At 43.4% G+C, this 21,641-nt stretch overlaps 1 protein-coding gene across 2 annotated transcripts in view; it reads right to left on the bottom strand.

The window, feature by feature from the left end:
* The window catches only part of KIAA0319L (KIAA0319 like), a 146,584-nt gene that overhangs the window by 113,962 nt on the left and 10,981 nt on the right, over positions 1–21,641 (bottom strand). Inside the window, exons 1-2 of one of the 2 annotated variants that reach the window (XM_073665969.1) lie at positions 13,504–13,631; positions 2,651–2,817 (exon numbers count right to left, since the gene is read on the bottom strand). In XM_073665969.1, coding sequence (XP_073522070.1) covers positions 2,651–2,792 — 142 coding nt within the window. In that variant the 5' untranslated portion in view covers positions 2,793–2,817; positions 13,504–13,631. Of the gene's footprint in view, positions 1–2,650; positions 2,818–13,503; positions 13,632–21,641 lie in introns of those variants that run through there. The other variant, XM_073665963.1, reaches the window with a different exon arrangement.

Below are 21,641 nucleotides of genomic sequence, written 5' to 3'. Positions count from 1 at the left end.
CTAACTACTCATTCATCATAATTTACACCCAGATGTAATGACGGAGGGTGGTGCTTAGTTGGAGGGGTCATGGCTAACTACTCATTCATCATAATTTGCACCCAGATATAATGACAGTGGGTGGTGCTTAGTTGGAGGGGGCATGGCTAGCTACTCATTCATCATAATTTACACCCAGATGTAATGACAGTGGGTGGTGCTTAGTTGGAGGGGGCATGGCTAACTACTCATTCATCATAATTTGCACCCAGATGTAATGACGGAGGGTGGTGCTTAGTTGGAGGGGAAATGGGTAACTACTCATTCATCATAATTTACACCCAGATGTTATGACGGAGGGTGGTGCTTAGTTGGAGGGGGCATGGCTAACTACTCATTCATCATAATTTACACCCAGACTTGTTACATAGCCTAAGTGAACAAAGTCACAATCAAATCATTGCATACAAATAGCCATATCACCCACTGAGAGTCATATGTGGATCAGATGGTAAACCCCACGCGTATCGCTGTGAAAACACAGCTTCATCAGGGAAGGTATGTGACATGTTTTTTCATATATAAGGCTTGGTTCGTAGCATGGGCTGATATACAATGGAGGTTATTGACTGGAATTGCACAGGAGGTTCTTGATAGAATAATTATGTATTGATGATATTAATTAGGAGTGTATAATATATTTTGAGATTTAGTTGTATATTAGCATATGAAGTGAGGCTTTAATATAACAATCATGTACTGATGATATTATCCTGGGGTATGCCAGAGAATATATTTATTACTGTGATTTTTTATGTATTTACCTTGGAATAGATTGTATATGATAATCATTGAACCTAAGCTATTTATTAGAGTTGTATTTTGCACATGGCCAATCATGTAGTGCGGATCTTCGGTGTTGGAAATCATGTGTGTTGTTGTTTTTTAGTGTTTTTAAACTAGTCCAATAAAGCTTATAATTTTTATTAATTATAGTATCAAGGTGTGCGCTTTTTTACATATGTACCATCTTGTTCTTGCATTGAGAGCTTGTGACTGTTACCTCTGACTTCCAGTCAGTCAGAAGTTGCAGTCTCAAGATGGCGGCACAGGACCAGAGCGGCACCGGGAAGAGCTGAAGACGGCAGTGGCAAGTATAATATGAGGAGCAGGGATCTTACATTAGTAGCACCAATCCAGCACTAAAAAAAAAAAAAAAACTGGAGTGGTGTTTTAATTTATCATGAAATACTAAGGAATCGGGCCTGACAGGGCTACATAAAATCTGATCAGCGGACGTTTAGTAGCCTGTTTAGACAGGCCACCTCCATTCAGATGTGCAAGAACAATCTGTAATGCACAGACTGTCAGTCTTCTTAACAGCACATGTTCCATTTTGCTCATTTATTGGGTGATTGTAAGCTTGATTACACTGGCCAATTATCAAAAGGGAGTATTCGTAGGAATGCTCATTCCCAATAAGATACACCTAAGAGTTAAATTGAAAGTAATGGTCCAGCTGATCATCTCTCATACAAGCAAACCATATACTATAGGATAGCTTATGAAGGTGACTAGGCTGAGAAAAATAGCACATATGGCCATTTCTTGAAAACTGAATGATGTGCATATAGCAGTTATTTATAATCCCTGATGCAAACGGCTCACACTCATGGGAGCTGCAGTTAATAATACATGTGCAAAGAATACATAAAATGAATGAGTGGCTAAGTCACCCAAAACTTGTATTCACAGCAGGTAGGTGGGTGTGAATGAGATTTCGTTCTTCAGCTCCATTCAATTGGCCATAAGCCAATCCACTAGTGTTGATCGAGTATGTATCATTAACCCTTTCCGGCCAGCACGCTCAAGATTATTGTAAGTGTTTTCGCTATGTATACCCCACTCACATGTAAAACGCCATGGAATAAATGGCGCTATAATAATAAATAATAATAATTTAAGAAAAAAAATCTGCTTCTGAAGGAGTCCATATCCTTTAGCCAATATAAACGACAGCCATCAGTTAGTCGTGACGACATCACTTGGCACCACTGCTCCGTCTCGTGGCATCAGGCAAGCTTGTGTGTGAGATACTAGGAGATTCTGCCCTTCCCCCACACACACACACTTTGGAGGGGAGGCTCTGACCTGATTCCACTTCATAAGCCAAAGATGCTCATGTGAGGTGACAGGGAAAGTGTCTAGAATTTAGGATGCTCAGGCTTGCTGGAGACATTAACCCTTTAAAGTGGCAAGGAGAAAAACTGCTTTGCAAATTTAGTAATAATTTTGTTTTTCACTGGCTGTAGCCATGAGGATTAATCAGGGATTTGAACGCTATTTTAGGGGAGAAAAGCACTATCTACAGCACTTGAAAGAAAGCATAGTAGGGCTATGTCTGCACTAAGGAGTGTGCAACCCTACGGCCTTTGGGCCCGGAACATCCTCTGCTTAAAGTCTGCTTAATCTAGCGAAGCTAAACTAGAGGTGTCCCCCATGTCCTTTCTCTATGCTAGAATAGAGACTAGGGAACTAGAACAAATATGAAATCTGCACATCCCCATTAATTCTGCGGGCACATCTGTTATAACTAGCTCAGAATTCCCTTCTTATATCCCTACATATTATATATATTTGTTATATCCCTACATCCAACTCCAGGAATCACCTGTCATGGAGAAGAGAATGCTCCAGCATGTTAACGAGTATAACAGGTATGGCCGCGCCGGGCAGGTCGCTCGTCTCCTTCGAGGGCGTATCAATGGTGGGCTAGGGTCAGATGCCAGCATGTTTAATAGAGAACTCTCCATGGTGTCTTCCTCTGAATTTCTGAGTCTGAAAATAAAAGAGTGCGGATAGACGTTATTCTGAAATGAGCGCATAATTTGCCTTTCTGCATTGTTTGTAATTATGATGGAAATCTGTGGCTTGCTTGAAGATGACTTTCAGGGGAATGGACGGGCACCGATGCACCACACCTAGGCCGAGAACAGGGTGGAGAGAAACAGCTGGTACTTCCCATGGGAAATTGCTAGACTTTCTTAACAAGCTCTATATATTAACAGACAAAAATCTATATAAAATGCACAGAAAGCACAGTAAATGTCCCGGACAGATTTTATACTTTTAAAAACGTTGGCAAGAGACAAAAAAAAAGTCTCTAGATGGTGACTTTGGCTACGACACACCTAAGTGCACTAGCAAAATATCACGCTACGCTGTTACTGCATCGAATAATGAAAATGAGCGTGCACCAAGCAACTTGCTGCGACTACAAAAAGTCCTGCAGATCTAGGGTTCTTCCCACTACATTCACTTATTATTATGGAACGATAATTAGCTCCACAGTTCTAGCAGGCGAAACACATTCATTTTACATATTTACCCCTAAAAACAGTGTTGTCAACTACTGAATCACACAGCCATAATAAAATCACTTTTTTTAAAAAAAACATTTTTTAACTGCACCTTAAACAGGACTGGTCATCAAGTCAAAAGTGGTCAATTGTTGCTCGTATTGTATTCCCGCTGCTCCCCTAAGTATGCCTTTAAAAAAAACAAAAAAAACCTCCGTATGGTTCCAGAGTTCTGAGCCTTTTTATTTTGTGCTAATTTTTCTTGCTCTGCACAAAAGGGCGTGTCTCACAGGATTCTCTGGGGGCGTGGCTCACAGGATTCTCTGGGGGCGTGGCTCACAGGATTCTCTGGGGGCGTGGCTCACAGGATTCTCTGGGGGCGTGGCTCACAGGATTCTCTGGGGGCGTGGCTCACAGGATTCTCTGGGGGCGTGGCTCACAGGATTCTCTGGGGGCGTGGCTCACAGGATTCTCTGGGGGCGTGGCTCACAGGATTCTCTGGGGGCGTGGCTCACAGAATTCTCTGGGGGCGTGGCTCACAGGATTCTCTGGGGGCGTGTCTTTATCATGTTCTGAATAATTACCCTGTGAGCCACGCCTCCTCATAAAGAACAGAAAAATTAGCACATAAAGGTCCATTACTATGTTCAAGAGGTTGCCCAATTTATCTTTTTTTTTTGCCAAATGTGTTGGGGACATGATTTTGTGACAATTCCTAATATATAAGTATTAGGGTGCTTTCACATTGCGTTTTGTCACACGCTCAGTGGCCCCGTCGGGCCTTACTTCCATCCCCCGCGCAAAACGGGATTCTAACGTATGCGCCGACGTGGCCATAGACCATAATGGTGCCGAGAGAGTGAACGTTTGCTCTGCCGGGCATCATTTCCAGGCGTATTGACCTACTGTAGAAGGACACTCAGACGTAGTAGACAGGATCTTTTGCTCTTGTTAGTACAGCTTTCCTCACAGGTCTGCACAACTCTGCAATCCATAAAATGGCCTTTGATGGAGTAGCGTGCGATCAGACCTGGCAATCAACATCCTAAAACTGAAAATCACCTCACATGGGAAAGTGGTTGTCCTATTGGACAATGGACACGTCTTGTCACATGCTCCTCCACAAGCAGGCATTTTGAAAACAGAAGAGCAGTGCAGTCTGTGAGGAAGGCTGCGCTAAGAAGTATCAGAATGAAAACTCGTAGTACTGACATATTAGTAAGTGTCCACAACACATTTGCTAAAATATAGATAAAGTGGCCAACCCCTTGAAACAAAATCTGAATACACCCCAACGTTCTTCCAAAGGTGATCCCAGCTACGTCTTTCACAGAAGTGTCCCTCACTGTCACATGGAGGGCAACTCTATAGAGATCATTTAAATCTAAAAGACATTAGCTTGAGGCTTTATGAATTAGTACAATACAAATCCTTAAAGAGATGGTCCCACAAGTGAAATTTATCCCCTAACTACAGCATTCAGGGATAACTTGCTGATTGCTGGGACCCCTGCAATCAAGAGAACAAGGCTTTGGGTCCTGAGAACAAGGCAATGCAAAGCCCCATCTGAATGAAGCAAAGGTGCGCATGCTTGCCCTCCAGTCTACTCTTTGTCTATGGGATGGCCAGAGAAAGGAAAGTGCAATGCTTAGCTATATTCTGCAGTCCCATAGACAATGAATGTAGCAGAGGTCCATCCTGATCCACAGCACTGTTTTTGGGATTGCTGGGCGTCCTAGAGGTTGCGTCTGCACAATGAGCAGTAAGGTATTCGCAAGCCTATGGACAGGGGATACGTTTCAATTGTGGGAATACCCATTTAACACAATTGAATTCATGAGCCTTAGAAAAGATCATCATATGTCATAAAGTTTGGGGTCAAGAGTCAATGGACCTCACAGATTCAGGACATCCCTTGGTATCATTCAGTCTATGGATGGGACCCAAAGTATCAGGGTGGCTTCTTACATTGTAGCCGTAGGGCATGATTTGCTGCAATTGTCAGATTTTGGAAACTGACCAAAATAAAAGTGGCAAACAAGGGTTGTGCATGGTTTCTTAGGCCAAGATTGTTTTTCAGATCCACTGACAAAGCAAATATTTTGTAAGCTTATGACAGCTAATATTTAATAACCAACTGTCATCTCCCCAGGGTGTTAGTGAAAGAAAACAGCTGCTTGTAATGCAGGAGATGCCAGGTGAGGGCATCCCACGTGTAGTGTGCAGCTGAAGCCGAGCAGGACCTGCTTTCCCATAAATACCTTGCACCTCCGCTTCTGACACCTTGTATACGGGCGTGCATGAGAACAATATGCACTTATAATATACTTTCTCCGCCATTGCTTCTGGAAGGCATAAGAGGCAAATATCTCATACGGTAGGTGAAGCATATGGAGAGCCGACATGAACTTTATAATAATGAGTAAGGGTTATGTCACATTGGAGCACAAAGGAGCGAGCAAATCAATAATACAGTGACTGCAGACAGCCTGGAATTATGCTCTGCAGAGTCACAGCGCCCTAGTACAACAGACACCTGCTCCATGTGTACTCAGCAAGAGCGCTGGGGATGTGCTGACAGCACTCTGCTCCCTCCTGGGTAACCCAACCCTTCAGGCTCATTCACACAGCCACGTCTCCTACTGCATCTCACACACATGTAATACATATGTATGGCATGTAAGTAGCTGGAAGGCTTCAATGCATGTGTGTATATTATAGAAATAAATATAGAGAACAGGAAAATAAAAAATAAATAAAATCAGCACAAGCAAAAGTGCAGGTATATGTGCCAAAAATGGGCAGCACTCAATAGTGAATTCAATGCAAAAAAAAACAGATGTATTTATTGGCCCATGTGAACAGGTGGCAACGTTTCGGCTGAAGAGCAGGCAAGCTTTTGTCAAGCAAATACAAAGTGCAACAGACAGTTTTCTAGAGACGACACATTGGCATAATCATGCCAGGCAATTAATCATGGTGTCAGCGTCTCATGTTTATTACCTGCGCACAGACTGGGAGACGCTGATATCAGCCATTCATCTGCCATTTTCTCCTGATTGGCGGGCCACTTGCTTTATTAATAGTCACCTGTGCTTTGCTTTAGGCAATTGAGCTTAAACATGTTATAAAATCAATCATGCATATTATTCAGATATTCTGTACACACCAAACACTATCTAATCACTATTACACAATGCCGCTTATGTATATTATTGCTGTGTATTTGCATCTAAATTCCCTTTTGACTGTGGAATAGCCTGGCAATGATTATGATCGTGTGACGTTTCTATAAACCTGTCTGTCGCCCTTCAGCTGAAGCTTTACCACCCGTTCACATAAATACTCCAATTTTTTTGCATGGAATTTGCAATTGAGTGCTGCCCACCTTTTTATATAATATGTGTGTATATGCATGTATATCATTAAATATGGTATATGATATTGTATGTACAGCAGTGCCGTATTTACCATAGGGAGGATGACTAGGATGGGAAAGCTGCATTTTGATATATTTCTATTATTTCTCTATGATTACACATAGTGCGCACATATACACTGTAAGTACCAATGTATGTGTGTGTGTGTGTGTGTGTGTCTGTGTGTGTGTGTGTGTATTTACACAGTGACTGTAGGAGTCTGCGTAGCATATGGGTGCATACATACTAAATGTCATGTTTTTATAATGGGACGTTTCCATTAAAGGGGAAGTGTGATCAGAAAATGATCTATTGTTTAAAGGGGTTGTCCAATACCTGGGTGACCCCTTTTTAAATAAAATATTCCTCCCTATGAGGGACGTGAGTATATGTTATTTTAATTTTATAGGGATCTACACTATATATTTTACTACATGGACAACCTCTTTAAATCAGGATTTACATTATATGTTTGCTTTTTGTTTTTAAATTCTCCATATCACTGTCTATATAAAAAAATAGAATTAGACTCACCGGTAATTCGGTTTCTAATAACCCTCCACGACAGCACCAAAGGAGGATGTCACCCCACCCTAATAGGGACAGGAAACACAAAGAGGTCAAATAGCCCCTTCCTCATCCTCCCTCCGGTGTTTTATAAAGGACCACACAAGTATGGATGCTTCAAATTATATTTATTCTTATTCAAATTAGATGATTTTTTGGCTAACCCAGCCAGGGAGGGAATTACCAGTGCTGTCGTGGAGGGTTATTAGAAACCGAATTACCGGTAAGTCTAATTCTATTTTCTCCAATAACCCCCACGACAGTACCAAAGGAGGAGTACCAAAGACTCATGTTTAGGGACGGACAATGGCCTGAAGCACTTTCCGCCCAAAGGCCAAGTCTTTAATGGACATTAAATTAAGTATGTAATGCTTGGTGAAGGTATGGACCGAGGACCATGTAGTTGCTACATATCTGATCGAGAGAAGCGCTAGCCTTTTCTGCCCAGGAGAAGGACATGGCTCTAGCAGAGTGTACTTTCAGCTTTTCTGGTGGGGAGAGATTTTGGATCTGATATGATTCCACAATTGCTTTCTTGATCCAAGTAGCGATGGTAACTTTTGAGACTTTCTTTCCTCTGTTCTGACCAGATGGCTGAATAAAGAGGGTCTGATCCTTCCTCCAGGCTTCAATCTTTTGGAGGTAGTGAAGAACGACCCGCCTCACGTCCAAAGTATGGAATTCTTCTTCCCTTTTATTTTTTGGATCCTGACAGAAGGAAGGCAGAATTATCTCCTGTGATCTATGAAAGTCTGAGACCACCTTTGGCAAGAAAGATGGGTCCAGTTGTAGAATAATCCTATCATCCAGGATTCTCAAATATGGGTCATTCACTGAGAAGGCCTGGATTTCTCCCACTCTCCTGGCAGTGGTAATCGCTACTAGAAAAGTTGTTTTCCAGCCTAATTTATCCAGCTCTATTGAGGCCAAAGGTTCAAATGGTGGTAGTGTCAGACCTTTAAGGATATTAAGATACCAGGAGGGAACATGGTTGACTATTCTGGGCCGCAGACGAGTAGCTGCTGTCATGAACCATTTTACCCATCGATGTTCGGCTAGGCTCTGGTCGAAATAGGAACTGAGCGCCGCGATCAGTACCTTGAGGGTGCTGGGTCTAATGCCTTTTTCCAGCCCCTCTTGTACAAAATCCGGGATCTGGGTCATGTTAAGATGCCGAAGATCTGGCATATTTGGTTTATACCATGTTAGGAAGGTCTTCCATATCTTGCTGTATATGGAGTTTGTGATTTGTTTCCTACTTCTTTGTAGGGTATGAATTACTCGGTCTGAGAGTCCCTTGGCTTTCAGGATTGTAAACTCAGAAGCCAGGCCACTAGATGGAAGTTCTCTAGATCTGGATGGAGTATTGGACCCTGATGGAGAAGGTTTTTGATTGCTGGCAGAATGAGGGGTCCTTCTATGCTTAGACTGTTTAGTGCACAGAAACAGCTCCTTTTGGGCCAAAGTGGGGCTATCAAGATTATCTTGACCTCCTCGGTCCTTACTTTCTGTAAGGTCTTGGGTAGCAATGGAATTGGGGGAAAAGCGTAAGCTAGATGGAAACGCCACGGGTGAACGAATGCATCTATCCCCAGGCATACATCATCTGGATCTAGGGAGAAGTATTTTTCTGCCTTGGTGTTCTTGCATCTTGCAAAGAGGTCCACCTCCGGACGACCCCATTGTCTGGTCAGCATGTGGAAAATGTCTGGAGTCCAGCTCCCATTCCCCTGGATGGATATTCCTTCTGCTCAGAAAATTGGCCTGGATGTTGTCTGAGCCTTTTATGTGCAGACCTGATAAGGAACGAAGATGTCCTTCTGCCCAGAAGAATATTCTTGCTGAGATACTTTTTAGATTCTCGTATCTTGTACTCCCTTGATGGGACAGGTGAGCTATGGTAGTCATGTTGTCTGAATAGACTTTTACGTGTTGGCCCGCAATGGTTTGAGCCGATATTTTGAGTGCCTCCTCAACTGCCTTTAATTCGCGGAAGTTGGAGGATCTGCTGCTGGTCTCTTCTGTACAGACACCTTGGAAGGGGGTTTGAGCGACAACGGCTCCCCATCCCGTCTTGCTGGCATCTACCGTGACTGTTATCAGAGGGAACTGAGACCATGGAACCCCTGTTCTTAGGTTTCTTGGGCTGAGCCACCATGACAGGGATGTCTTCAAATAATGAGGGATCATGATCTTCCTGTTTAGGGAGTCTGGGGATCCGTCCCACTGTGCGAGAATATGGGTTTGCAATACCCTGGTGTGAGCCTGAGCCCAGGCTACGGATTGAATGCAGGCTGTCATGGAGCCGATGGCTGACATGGCAAATCTTAGGGACAACCTGTTCAGGGTCTTCAGATTCAATATCTTGGATCTCAAAAGTATCAGTCTGTCCTTTGGTAAGAAGGAGGTTTGTCTGGCGGAGTCTAATAGGACACCCAGGAACGTTTTTTCTGTGGCAGGGACCAGGTCTGACTTTTGATGATTTATCAACCACCCTAGGGTGGTCAGGATTTGAATTGTTCTTTGCAGATCTTCCTGGAGTGATGCCACCGAGGGACCTACTAGTAAGAAGTCGTTGAGGTAGGGAATGATGCATATTTTCTCCTTTCTGATAGAAGCCACTACCTCTGACATAATTTTGGTAAATATTCTTGGTGCTGAGGATATCCCGAAAGGCAATACGTTGAATTGAAAATGTAACGTTTGATCCTCTTGAACCACCGCAAACCTTAGAAATTTTCGGTATGTTGGATATACAGGGACGTGATAGTATGCGTCCTGTAAGCCGATGGTTGCCATCACATATCCTTGTTCTATCAAGGAAACTGCTGATCTGATGGACTCCATTTTGAATCTTCGGTAGATGATGTATTAGTTTAAGGGTTTCAGATTTATTATTATTCTGTAAGTGCCGTTTGGTTTTCTTATCATAAACAGGCGTGAATAGTGGCCTGTGTGTCTTTCTGTTTTTGGGACCGGTGAAATAGCCCCCAAGGATAGCAGGTCTCTTAGGCCAGACATCAGGGCGGTTTTTAATCTCGGGGAGGTTAGACGAGTTATTCTCACTTTTCTTGGAGGATATGAGGAGAATTCGATCTTCACCCCTTCTTGAATTACCTTCAAGACCCATTGACTGGAGCAGATCTTTTGCCATTGGCAAAGGTATTCCATGATTCGTCCCCCCACTGCTCTGGCGTCACCGCTTCTGTTGTCATTGTCCTTTTGGGAAAAAAATATTCCTATCTTTCCCTCCTTTGGGGTAGCTCCATCGACCAGACTTCCCTTTCCCCTTGTTCTGGGGATTCTGCTCCCGAGGGGGGCGAAAGGGGGTCTTCTTGTAATGTCTGGGTTCTGGCAAGGACTTCTTTTTATCAGCCGCCTTCTCCAGGAGGTCGTCAAGGGCCTGGCCAAACATATATTCTCCCCTGAAGGGAATGGAACAGAGTTTTATTTTGGAGGCCACATCACCGTTCCACGATTTCAGCCATAGTGCTTGCCTTGTGGAGTTCGATAGGACTTCTGCTCTGGCGGTTACTCTCACAGATTCCGCTGGAGCATCTGCCAGAAAGTCAGTGGCCTTCTGCAGCAAGGGTAGGGAAGCTTGTATCTCTTCTCTGGATGTGCCCATAGCCAGATGCTCTTCAAGTTGGATGAGCCATCTCGACATGGATCATGCAACACACGTGGAGACTACATTAGTGTTCAGAAGGGCTGCTGATGTCTCCCAGGATTTCCTGATAAGGCTGTACATCTTGCGGTCCAGAGGATCCTTCAGTTGCGATGAATCCTCGAATGGCAATATTGTCTTTTTAGCGACTCTTGCCACGTGAATATCGACCTTAGGTATCTCGGTCCAACATTTTGAGGTTTCTTCAGCTACCGGAAACCTGTCTTTCAATTCTGCTGGTGTATTCAGTCGTCTTTCAGGATTTTCCCATTCGTCCAGGATTAAGTCCTGAATGTTTTTATTTATCGGGAACAACATCTTTTTCTTTGAACGGAGACCACTGAACATCTCTTCCTGGACTGATCTAGTGGGTTTCTCTTCTTCCACCTCCATCGTTCTTCTTACTGCTATGAGGAGGTCTTCCATAAATTCCGTTGAGAAATAATATTTCTTATTTTCCAGACCTTCCTCTGCTGGGCTGAGTTTACCTTCCTCTAGGAGGTCTTCTGGAAGAGATATTTCGTCCTGGGAGTCCGAGTCTCTTCTTTCTTCCAGGGAAATCTTCCTCTTCTTAGCCTTTGGAGGCGAATCAGAAGTGGATCGGGAAAAGGAGGCCAATGAAGATTAAACTTCCTGATGGACTATCCCCTTGATTTCATCTATGAGGGATGGCTGCTCTTCCCTAATAATCTTCTCCGTACATTTCTGGCATAAATATTTTTTGTTTGAAGAAGATAGTTTTTTTGCACATATAGCACACTTCCGACTAGACTTATTTCCTGGTGCAGGATCCTTGTCCCCCTAAAAAAGAGGGAGAAGGGTAATTAATGTATCAATTCTAACCTGCACCTAGGAAAGGAACACCAGTGCCAGACTTACTGAGGCTGGAATCGCGCTGGGCTCCGCAGACATGGAGAAGATAGATTCCTGACCATCCAGTGTATAATTATACAAAACGGATTAGGTCCTACCTTAGATGTCTTCTGTCCAGGGCTCTTATATAGGATCCGCCCCCTTGGTCCAATTGGTGAAGCAGGAACACCTGCGATCACATGCTTTTTTTTTTTTTCTTTTTCATTTTCACCTCCAGAGGCCCCCAATGTCCTAAATGGACCGGAAGTAACCTAAGGGACCCTGTTTCGACATCCCACGTCACTTTCCGGCCGTTTGTAGGTAACTGCGTTCCAGGGTGGAACGCAGACCAGAAGTGATGTCATCCAGCGGTCTGCGTCACTTCTGGGATCCGGCGTGCGTCTCTCCCGCTATGGAGAACGCCGGAGGCCGCCTTAGAGGGGGAGGAGCTGGGCTGGAGAGCTCGGGGAGGCCTCCAGCCCGACACCCACTGCACCTTACCCGCAGGCGCGGATTCGGTGGGGTGGGGGTCCCGAATCCCGGAGCAGACGGGAGCAGAAAAGGGGAGGAGGAGAACACCGCTCCGTTCCAGCTGCCCGGCTTAAAGGTATGCTGGGTCTCTGCCGCCGGCACAGAGCACCCTGGATGACCTCTTCATCCCAATAGGGACAGGAAAAACACTGGAGGGAGGATGAGGGAGGGGCTATTTGACCTGTTTGTGTTTCCTGTCCCTATTAGGGTGGGGTGACATCCTCCTTTGGTGCTGTCGTGGGGGGTTATTGGAGAAAATTTCACTCTGGCTACTAGGCCTTATAATAGAGAAGACTATTCAGCGGTGTCATTATTATCACAGATAGGATTACACCATCATTCACAATGTAATAGCTCACTTCCTTCCCTCCCTTCACACTGAGCATCACCCTGATGAGAAAACATTCATTAAACACTCCAAATATATAAATCTAGAATAATAAATATACTAGGCATTTATCATGGTAGGCAGAAATCACAGCACATTGACCGAACACTTTTGTACGCTCGATGCCTAAGGCCTCATTCAGATGTCTGTGTTTGTTCACGTGCGCAAAAAAATGGTGCAAGTGTGGTCAGTGTGTCCGTTTTTTACCATCAGTGATTTTCACGGATAAATAAATGACACAACTTCTCCTATACTTTGCAATGTTAATCACAGACAGCACATGGATTGTACACTGATGCCATGAATGTGCCGTCTGTGATTTTCATGGACCGACAGACGTGTAAGGTTGATTTTATGTGAGATAGCAGTAAAAACGGACATGTCTACATGACACACAGTCCACAAAAATAAAAAACCAGACATGTGAACAGCCCCATAGATTATATGAGTATGTGTTCTATCTGGGAGAAATAACGGACAGAACACATACGTGAAAACCGGACGTCAGAATGAGGCCTGACATAGTATGATGGGGAAATACCTGGAGCACAATGAATGAGTGACATGAACGAGACCGAGCTGCGACACCAGAAACAGCCCACGCACAAGTGTGGCCCTGGATCTAGGAAAAAGGAGTCCTTATTCCCTAGGACTCCCCTTTAGTTAGTCAAACATTTTTCAGATACCATCTTAAACAATGGACAGAAGGGACGTGGTTGAAAATCAATAAAAGAAACCTACTCAGAACGCAAGAGGGCTGGAGCTGCGAGGCTGTACAGCGAGTGTGCTGGTACAGCGATTCCTATACATAGCACACCCGGACAACAGATTATCTGTCCAAGGAGAAGAGGATCTGTGCCGACAGCCCGCCAAGGCTCCCACTCCTGGGCAAACTCTACAGAACTTCCAACACACGATACAAATCCTATAGACAAAAAAAGACGATAGGCAACAGATTAAAATATTACATAAAGGAACATAAGCAAATGTTTACCAAGCGGCTCTCATAATTATGCCAAGAGCACGTTATCAAACTGCAAAAAAAGAAAACTGGAGCAAACAACGGCATGATGCGTCCAAGGGACTATTATAGTAAAGCAGCGGACATGTATAGCATGAGCCACATCAGCGTGTTATACAGACGTGTGAGGTCCGAAGAACAATCAGACAGCACACCGATCAATGTAATCCAATAGGGCTGTTCAGGTGACAGTTATTTCACATGGACCAAGTGTCTGTGCAAAAAAATGGCAGCAAGCACCGAGTCTCGTATGAGACTCACCATTGAAGTCTGTGGGTGCACAAAAAAAAAACAAAACTTGAATCCCAACATAAATACCTCTATAGCATCTGATTTTTATGGCTACATTGCCATTAGTAACCTAGGACACTGTATTAGATCATGTAGACTTTACATGTATAAAAATAGATATCACACGGAAGTAAAAAAAGGACACAGGGATAGCACATCGGTGACAATATGGATTTCTCATACACTCGTCATAGTCCCACTGGTTATATGTGGAGGCTTTTCTGAAATGGGTTTCTTCGGCCAAGACCTTTCTAGAAGGAGGTACTTACTCCTGACAGCCATTAGTCAGCTTTTCACTCTCCTTGCTCACCTTCACATTAATGCCATATCACTAGGATCTTTCACAATATAAAGATCAGTGGGGGAGAATACTCTAAGGCACCCCACTGATCAAGAAAATAAATGGGAACTGGCCACTTCAAGTCTCTCCAAAATGGCACTCTTGGCTAGCTGCTGTGTAAGGACCTGTAACAAAGCTCTAGTCAAGTTTAAGGGGCTGAGCACATGGCTTAGAACATGGCTGTGCAAGGAGAAACTTCAAAAGGTTTCTACCCTAGCCCCTCCCTGGCATATTGTTAGGGAAGAGACAGACGGCCGTATAACTCGGACGAGGATCGCAACACAATGCCCGGACTTGGCCGTCTGCTCTCCCGACCCAAGTGTGACAGTATGTATTCCTATGCAGCTGTCCTGCACAGGCCGGGAGAGCTGACGGTCAGTCCAAGCATTGAGTAGCAATCCTCATCCGAGTTGTACAGCCATCTGTCTCTTACCTTACATTGAGCCGTTATATACAAAAGCGGGAAACTATGGGTCTAATTATCAACATGTTTACACTAGAATTCTGGTGTAAGACACCTTGAAATGTAGCAACATTTTTGCACAACACGAAGTCGGCAAAAAAAAATACAACTTTTGTTTTCTTTATTCCAGTCCTCGCTAGATCCGCCAAAGTGGAGGAAACTGAGGCGGGGCATGGCAAAGCCGTCCCGGCAACTTAATCAAACTTTATGCCAATTTACGCCAGACTTAATGAATCAGGCCCTAAACCTTTCAATAATCCAAAGCCAAATAATTCAATGTGAACAGAACATTTATTCTGGACCGCCAAAATAAGGAATCAATAAGGTCATGAAATGATGAAAGACTGTGGCCATAGTTACTCCAAGCAGTTCTCCCGCTGCCGCAGATAACTGCAGTAGATGCTACATGGTTAGAAATGAGGTTCTCTGAAATCCCATTCATACACTGAGCCCTACTAGAGTTTTCAAATGGTTTTCTCTATCATTAATAATGGTAGAAAACACGGTATAAGGAACTGCAAGAAAAATAAAGCCACAATTCCATTGCAAAATACATATATTTCATGCAAGTTAGAAGCAGATCTCATCCATTGTATTGCAAAGAGTGGAATTCCCTGCGAAGAATCTCAACAAATCCAAGGCAAAAAAAGATGGTTGTATGTTTCCACAGCTTTCTCCTATGTCCAAACAAGTTTTTTTCTGCCGCCTGTCAATGCCAAACCTCATTCACTTACAATATACTACTATGTCTGAGTATGGCTTAAAGGGGTTGTCCACTACTAGGACTTCTTAAATATTATAAACCTAAATCTAAAATAAAAAGTCCATATACTCATTTCCTGTACTGGCACTGATCCAGCTATGTTGGGGCCACATGAGCCCTGCAGCCAATGAGCATCAGCTACTGAGTTACTGTGCTATCAATTCCATTGGAAGTGTCAATTAAGACCCAAGGGACCCGGCTCCAACATCGCAGGAATAGCAACGGCATGGGAGTTGAGTATACTGTGTTTTTATTGAACACTGGGAGTATAATAGTTAAGAAGGGGTGGACAAACCCTTTAAGGATGAACTTTCATCAGTTGCAGCATGTTAAACTGGCCACATCATGAAATAGTGGCTGAATAAAACATCGTTTATACGCAAATTTTCACTAAGACCAAGGGGCGTTGACTTTTTTTCCCTGCATGATGCCTCCTGCTTATGATTGGAAAATACTATGTTTTATTCAGTGCTGCAGCCACTAGTTCATGATGTGTGGGGAAAAAAATGAACAGACCCCCAGAAACAGTAAGACTTGGCTTCCTCTATGTGATGCATGTAAGTAGACACAAAGCCCTGCTCTCATCACTGATCTCTCTGCCGGCATCTACTATAACTACAGGCAGGGTAAGGGAGTAAAGCAGAGCTGCGAGCCATTACAAACACCACTGCACCTGCAGCTCTCATCCCACAGCAGTGTCAGTGTGTGGAGAAGGGGTACAGAGCAAAGCTGACAGTGCTATGAGAGGAGAGCTGTGAGAAGTGTTTGTAATGGCACGCACTGCTTTACTCCCATCCACCTTGCAGTAGGTGCTGGCAGTGAGATTAGTGAAGAGAGCAGAGCTGTGTATCTTTATAGGTCTCACACAAAGAAAGCTGGATATGACAGTCTGCAGGGAAGTGTTTTTGTTCCCCCTTGCATGACGCCTGCTGCTTATTATTGGTCAGCGTCATGCAGGAAAAAAGTAAACACCCCAGAGAAAAATTTCATCTAACGTCTACTTGGTCTTAGCAAAAATTAGCACATAAACTTTATTACAAGCTAAATCAAAATATAAAATCTACAATATACACTGATCAAAAAAATAAAGGGAACACTCAAATAACACATCCTAGATCTGAATGAATGAATGAATGAAATATTCTCATTGAATACTTTGTTCTGTACAAAGTTGAATGTGCTAACAACAAAATCACACAAAAAACATCAATGGAAATCAAATTTATTAACCAATGGAGGCCTGGACTTGGAGTCAACCCCAAAATTAAAGTGGAAAAACACACTACAGGCTGATCCAACTTTGATGTAATGTCCTTAAAACAAGTCAAAATGAGGCTCAGTATTGTGTGTGGCCTCCACGTGCCTGTATGACCTCCCTACAATGCCTGGGCATGCTCCTGATGAGGTTGCAGATGGTCTCCTGTGGGATCTCTTCCCAGACCAAGACTAAAGCATCCGCCAACTCCTGGACAGTCTGTGGTGCAACGTGACGTTGGTGGATGGAGCGAGACATGATGTCCCAGATATGCTCAATCGGATTCAGGTCTGGGGAACGGCCGGCCAGTCCATAGCTTCAATGCCTTCATCTTGCAGGAACTGCTGACACACTCCAGCCACATGAGGTCTGGCACTGTCCTGCATTAGGAGGAACCCAGGGCCAACCGCACCAGCATATGGTCTCACAAGGGGTCTGAGGATCTCATCTCAGTACCTAATGGCAGTCAGGTACCTCTGGCGAGCACATAAGATGCCATCTATGCCACCCCACACCATTACTGACCCACTGCCAAACCGGTCATGCTGAAGGATGTTGCAGGCAGCAGATCGCTCTCCACAGCGTCTCCAGACTCTGTCACGTTTGTCACATGTGCTCAGTGTGAACCTGTTTTCATCTGTGAAGAGAACAGGGCGCCAGTGGCGACTTTGCCAATCCTGGTGTTCTGTGGCGAATGCCAAGTGTCCTGCACAGTGTTGGACTGTGAGCACAACCCCCATCTGTGGACATCGGGCCCTCATACCACACTCATGGAGTCGGTTTCTAACTGTTTGTGCAGACACATGCACATTTGTGGCCTGCTGGAGGTCATTTTGGAGGGCTCTGGCAGTGCTCCTCCTGTTCCTCCTTGCACAAAGGCGGAGGTAGCGGTCCTGCTGCTGAGCTGTTGCCCTCCTACGGCCCCCTCCACGTCTCCTGGTGTACTGGCCTGTCTCCTGGTAGCGCCTCCAGCCTCTGGACACTACGCTGACAGACACAGCAAACCTTTTTGCCACAGCTCACATTGATGTGCCATCCTGGAGGAGATCCCACAGGAGACCATCCGCAACCTCATCAGGAGCATGCCCAGGCGTTGTAGGGAGGTCATACAGGCACATGGAGGCCACACACAACACTGAGCCTCATTTTGACTTGTTTTAAGGACATTACATCAAAGTTGGATCAGCCTGTAGTGTGTTTTTCCACTTTAATTTTGGGGGTGACTCCATTGGTTAATAAATTTGATTTCCATTGATGATTTTTGTGTGATTTTGTTGTCAGCACATTCAGCTTTGTACAGAACAAAGTATTCAATGAGAATATTGCATTCATTCAGATCTAGGATGTTATTTGAGGGTTCCCTTTATTTTTTTGAGCAGTGTATTTAGCTCTTCAACCACTATTCAATGATGTGGACACTAACATGCCAAAATTAGTGAAAGGGCCACTTTAATATGACAGTATGCAAGGATGTCGCAAAAAAAAAAACCATGCATTTGTTTTGCTTTTTTGTAGTGTGTACATAACCCCCATGTGAATGTACGCCAAATATTATCTTAAGTATTTGTCTGGAGATCCTGGCAATTTTGGAGGCATCTGCCAACAACCTATTATCTATATCTGCCCATATTCATAATTGTCAGTGATAACATGAGAAAATAAATGTAGGATTTCTCTCGTTAGGGCTTGTTCACATTTCTATAATATGATTATGCACTGAAGCCTTACTGAGATGTTTTACTTCACCTTACAAGATTACGTCCCGTTATATGGTTTCAGACTGACAACTTGCTTAATTTTTTTGGTTGTTGCCTATAAAATAAAAGGACCCCAATTCAGCAAGACTGACGTTTTGGATGGCAGTCTTAAAGGATGCGCTGTAGTGAGATGCGTCTCTTAATGAATTTGGCGAATGTTACATCTACGGTGTATAAAACATAGTCCAGTCAGCGACTAGAGTACATGTCTGTCATAATTTGCACAACCTTCGTGGCGTAAACAATAATGAATATTGTCGGTAAGGCATCCTTCTTGCTAAGTTACATCCATTTTTCAAAAACTTGCTGGAGCTTACGTAAAAATGCCAAAAGTTGTAAAGTATTGCACAAACTACAAGTTTTATATTTTACAACATTTTACAGTTTTACGCCAGAATTCTGGCAAAACCTGTTTGGTGAAGCGAGGCCGAGGACTGCAGTGTCACATTTTCTATTGTATGAGAAAAAGCATCTGCAGCTATGTACATAAATGCTATGGAAATGTATCACTCTATTGTATTCTCAAGCACAATGTGGGTAAATCCAGGGTCACATTGACCCACGAGCAGGTCTAAGGTGGCTGTACGCCCGAATAAGCTGGCGGACAAATGCTCATTCTGAGCGCAGCTATTCCTCTCGACTCCTCCATATACATAGAAAGTCATTAGGCACTGCCAGACACCGCTGGCGCCAACTCATCACGCAACCATCTTATGTGTGTGCCAACATGCCAACTCCCAGAGCAAAGTAATGGCCATGGTAAAATCTAACATGTCAGATCCGACTTGGCACAATACAGCACACATAAAATAGTTGCCCAGTTCTGCAGAAGTTGGTGGGTTCAGCCAGCAATCATCTTAGGTCTTATTCAGACGTCGGTGTTTCACGTACATTTTATCTGGAACAGGGAGAAGCATGAGTCATCGGTTTTTGTATCACTCTAGAAAAACTGATTGAACAGTAATAAACAGCTGATCCAGAGTCAATATAGTCATATGGGGGGAAAAGTTATAATCTTCAATCACTCCACTCAAACAAGATTTTTATTTTTTTTTTTAAGTGAGGTTAAAGGGAATATGTCACCAGGTTTTCGCAAGCTATCCTGAAAGCAGCATAATATAGGGCCAGACACCTAGATTCCAGTGATGTGTCACTGGTCAGTTTAGTGAAGTGTTTATAAAATCACTGTTTTATCAGGAGATTATCACTAGAGTACTGATAAATCTGCTGCCATGTAGTCCTCCATATTAATGAGCTTTGTATATCCCCGCCCCCACCACTGATTGGCAGCTTTCTGCCTATGCACAGTGTACACAGAAAGCTGCCAATCAGTGGTGTGGACAATGTTTTAGCGCTCAGCATCCAGAGAACTGGCAGATCTGCTGCAGATTAAACACCTTTTATCAAAACTGCAGCACCCAGTAAACCAAGTGATACATTGCTGGAATCAGGGTCTCTTGCCCTGCATTATGCTGCCCTCTGACGAGGTAGCAACAACCTGATAAACCTGGTGACAAATTCCCTTTAAATGGTGAAAAAAAGAACAATTCTGCCATTTATTTGTTTTTTTGAATTTTTTTTTTAAATGGTGTTCACTGTGCAGTATTAATGACCAGGTGACTTGATTCTGCACTTAGTAAGATTATGTGATGACAAAATTATATTTTACTTTTTAAAAAAAAAAAAAAAAAGCAGTAAAATATAAAAACTAAACGTTTTGTGCATTCTTTGTCTGCGAGCTGTAACTTCTTATTTATTTCTATGGAAGTTACTGAAGAAATGTAGCTCAGCTGAGATCTCCACCTCCAGTAGCGGCAGTGGGATGTGGTTATTCCCGTCACCGCCATTGAAGGCTTAGATGGAATAACCCTTTAAAGACAGTGGAATAAAAAGGCAAGCTCATGTTTTAACAAAACTCTTGGATGGATCAGCTTTCAAGCTGAATGACATTGAACACTAACGGATCCCACTGACTTGTAATGAAGTCCGCCAGCTTTCTGTTAAAGTTCTGTAGTTTTTGGTGGAAGAAATAGTTTGCAAACTAAGGCTAAATTCACAGGAACATATTTTCAGACCATGTGCGTAACAGACATTACACAAACCAATTGTAGCCTATGTGCGGGTGCACATGGCCAAATTTTTGACAAAGACCTCAGGTCCACATGAAAAAGAAATACCCCATGGGCTAGTCTGGTCCAGTCTACAAACGAGAGTGGTGCATGTAAATAGCATTAACCTGGACGACAGCACAGAGGTGCACACAGAGACCTTCATGGCCACAATCTATGGACATAAGTGGTCCAAGAAGTTCATCTTAAAAGCAGAACACAATGCCAATGTGAATCGGGTCTCCATGGGGCAGTCTTGCGTTTCTAGCAGGCAATTCAGACTCTAACATTTGGGAAAAGCTAAGGAGACATTTGTAATTGGAAACCTGTAAAAGATTGCACTGAGCCAATGTCACCATATGTCAGGTAAGCAGGTGGGCGTTTTACGGAAAGTCACCAGCCATTAATGTAATAGTGGAAACAAATCCAAGCAAAGAACAAAACACGCGAGGGGACTGGCAATCTTACCAAGGAGTCAGATGAGATCTAAAGACATCTTTTACACGTGCCGATAATCGGCTAAGAAGCACTTGTAGGAATGCTTGTTCCTGATAATCTGCAGGTACAAACATGGCAGAAATCACCTGATAAATGAGCAATATTATACATTACAGACCAAAAGTTTGGACACACCTTCTCATTTAAAGATTTTTCTGTATTTTCATGACTATGAAAATTGTACATTCACACTGAAGGCATCAAAACTATGAATTAACACATGTGGAATTATATACTTAACAAAAAAGGTGAAACAACTGAAAATATGTCTTATATTCTAGGTTCTTCGAAGTAGCCACCTTTTGCTTTGATGACTGCTTTGCACACTCTTGGCATTCTCTTGATGAGCTTCAAGAGGTAGTCACCGGAAATGGTTTTCACTT

The sequence above is a fragment of the Phyllobates terribilis genome, unplaced genomic scaffold (genome assembly GCF_046119375.1).
Source record: "Phyllobates terribilis strain yellow unplaced genomic scaffold, ASM4611937v1 Scaffold_2__4_contigs__length_985480577, whole genome shotgun sequence".
Lineage (NCBI taxonomy): Eukaryota > Metazoa > Chordata > Amphibia > Anura > Dendrobatidae > Phyllobates > Phyllobates terribilis.
Note: the sequence above shows the minus strand (reverse complement) of the source record. Positions and strands in the feature narration are given on the sequence as shown.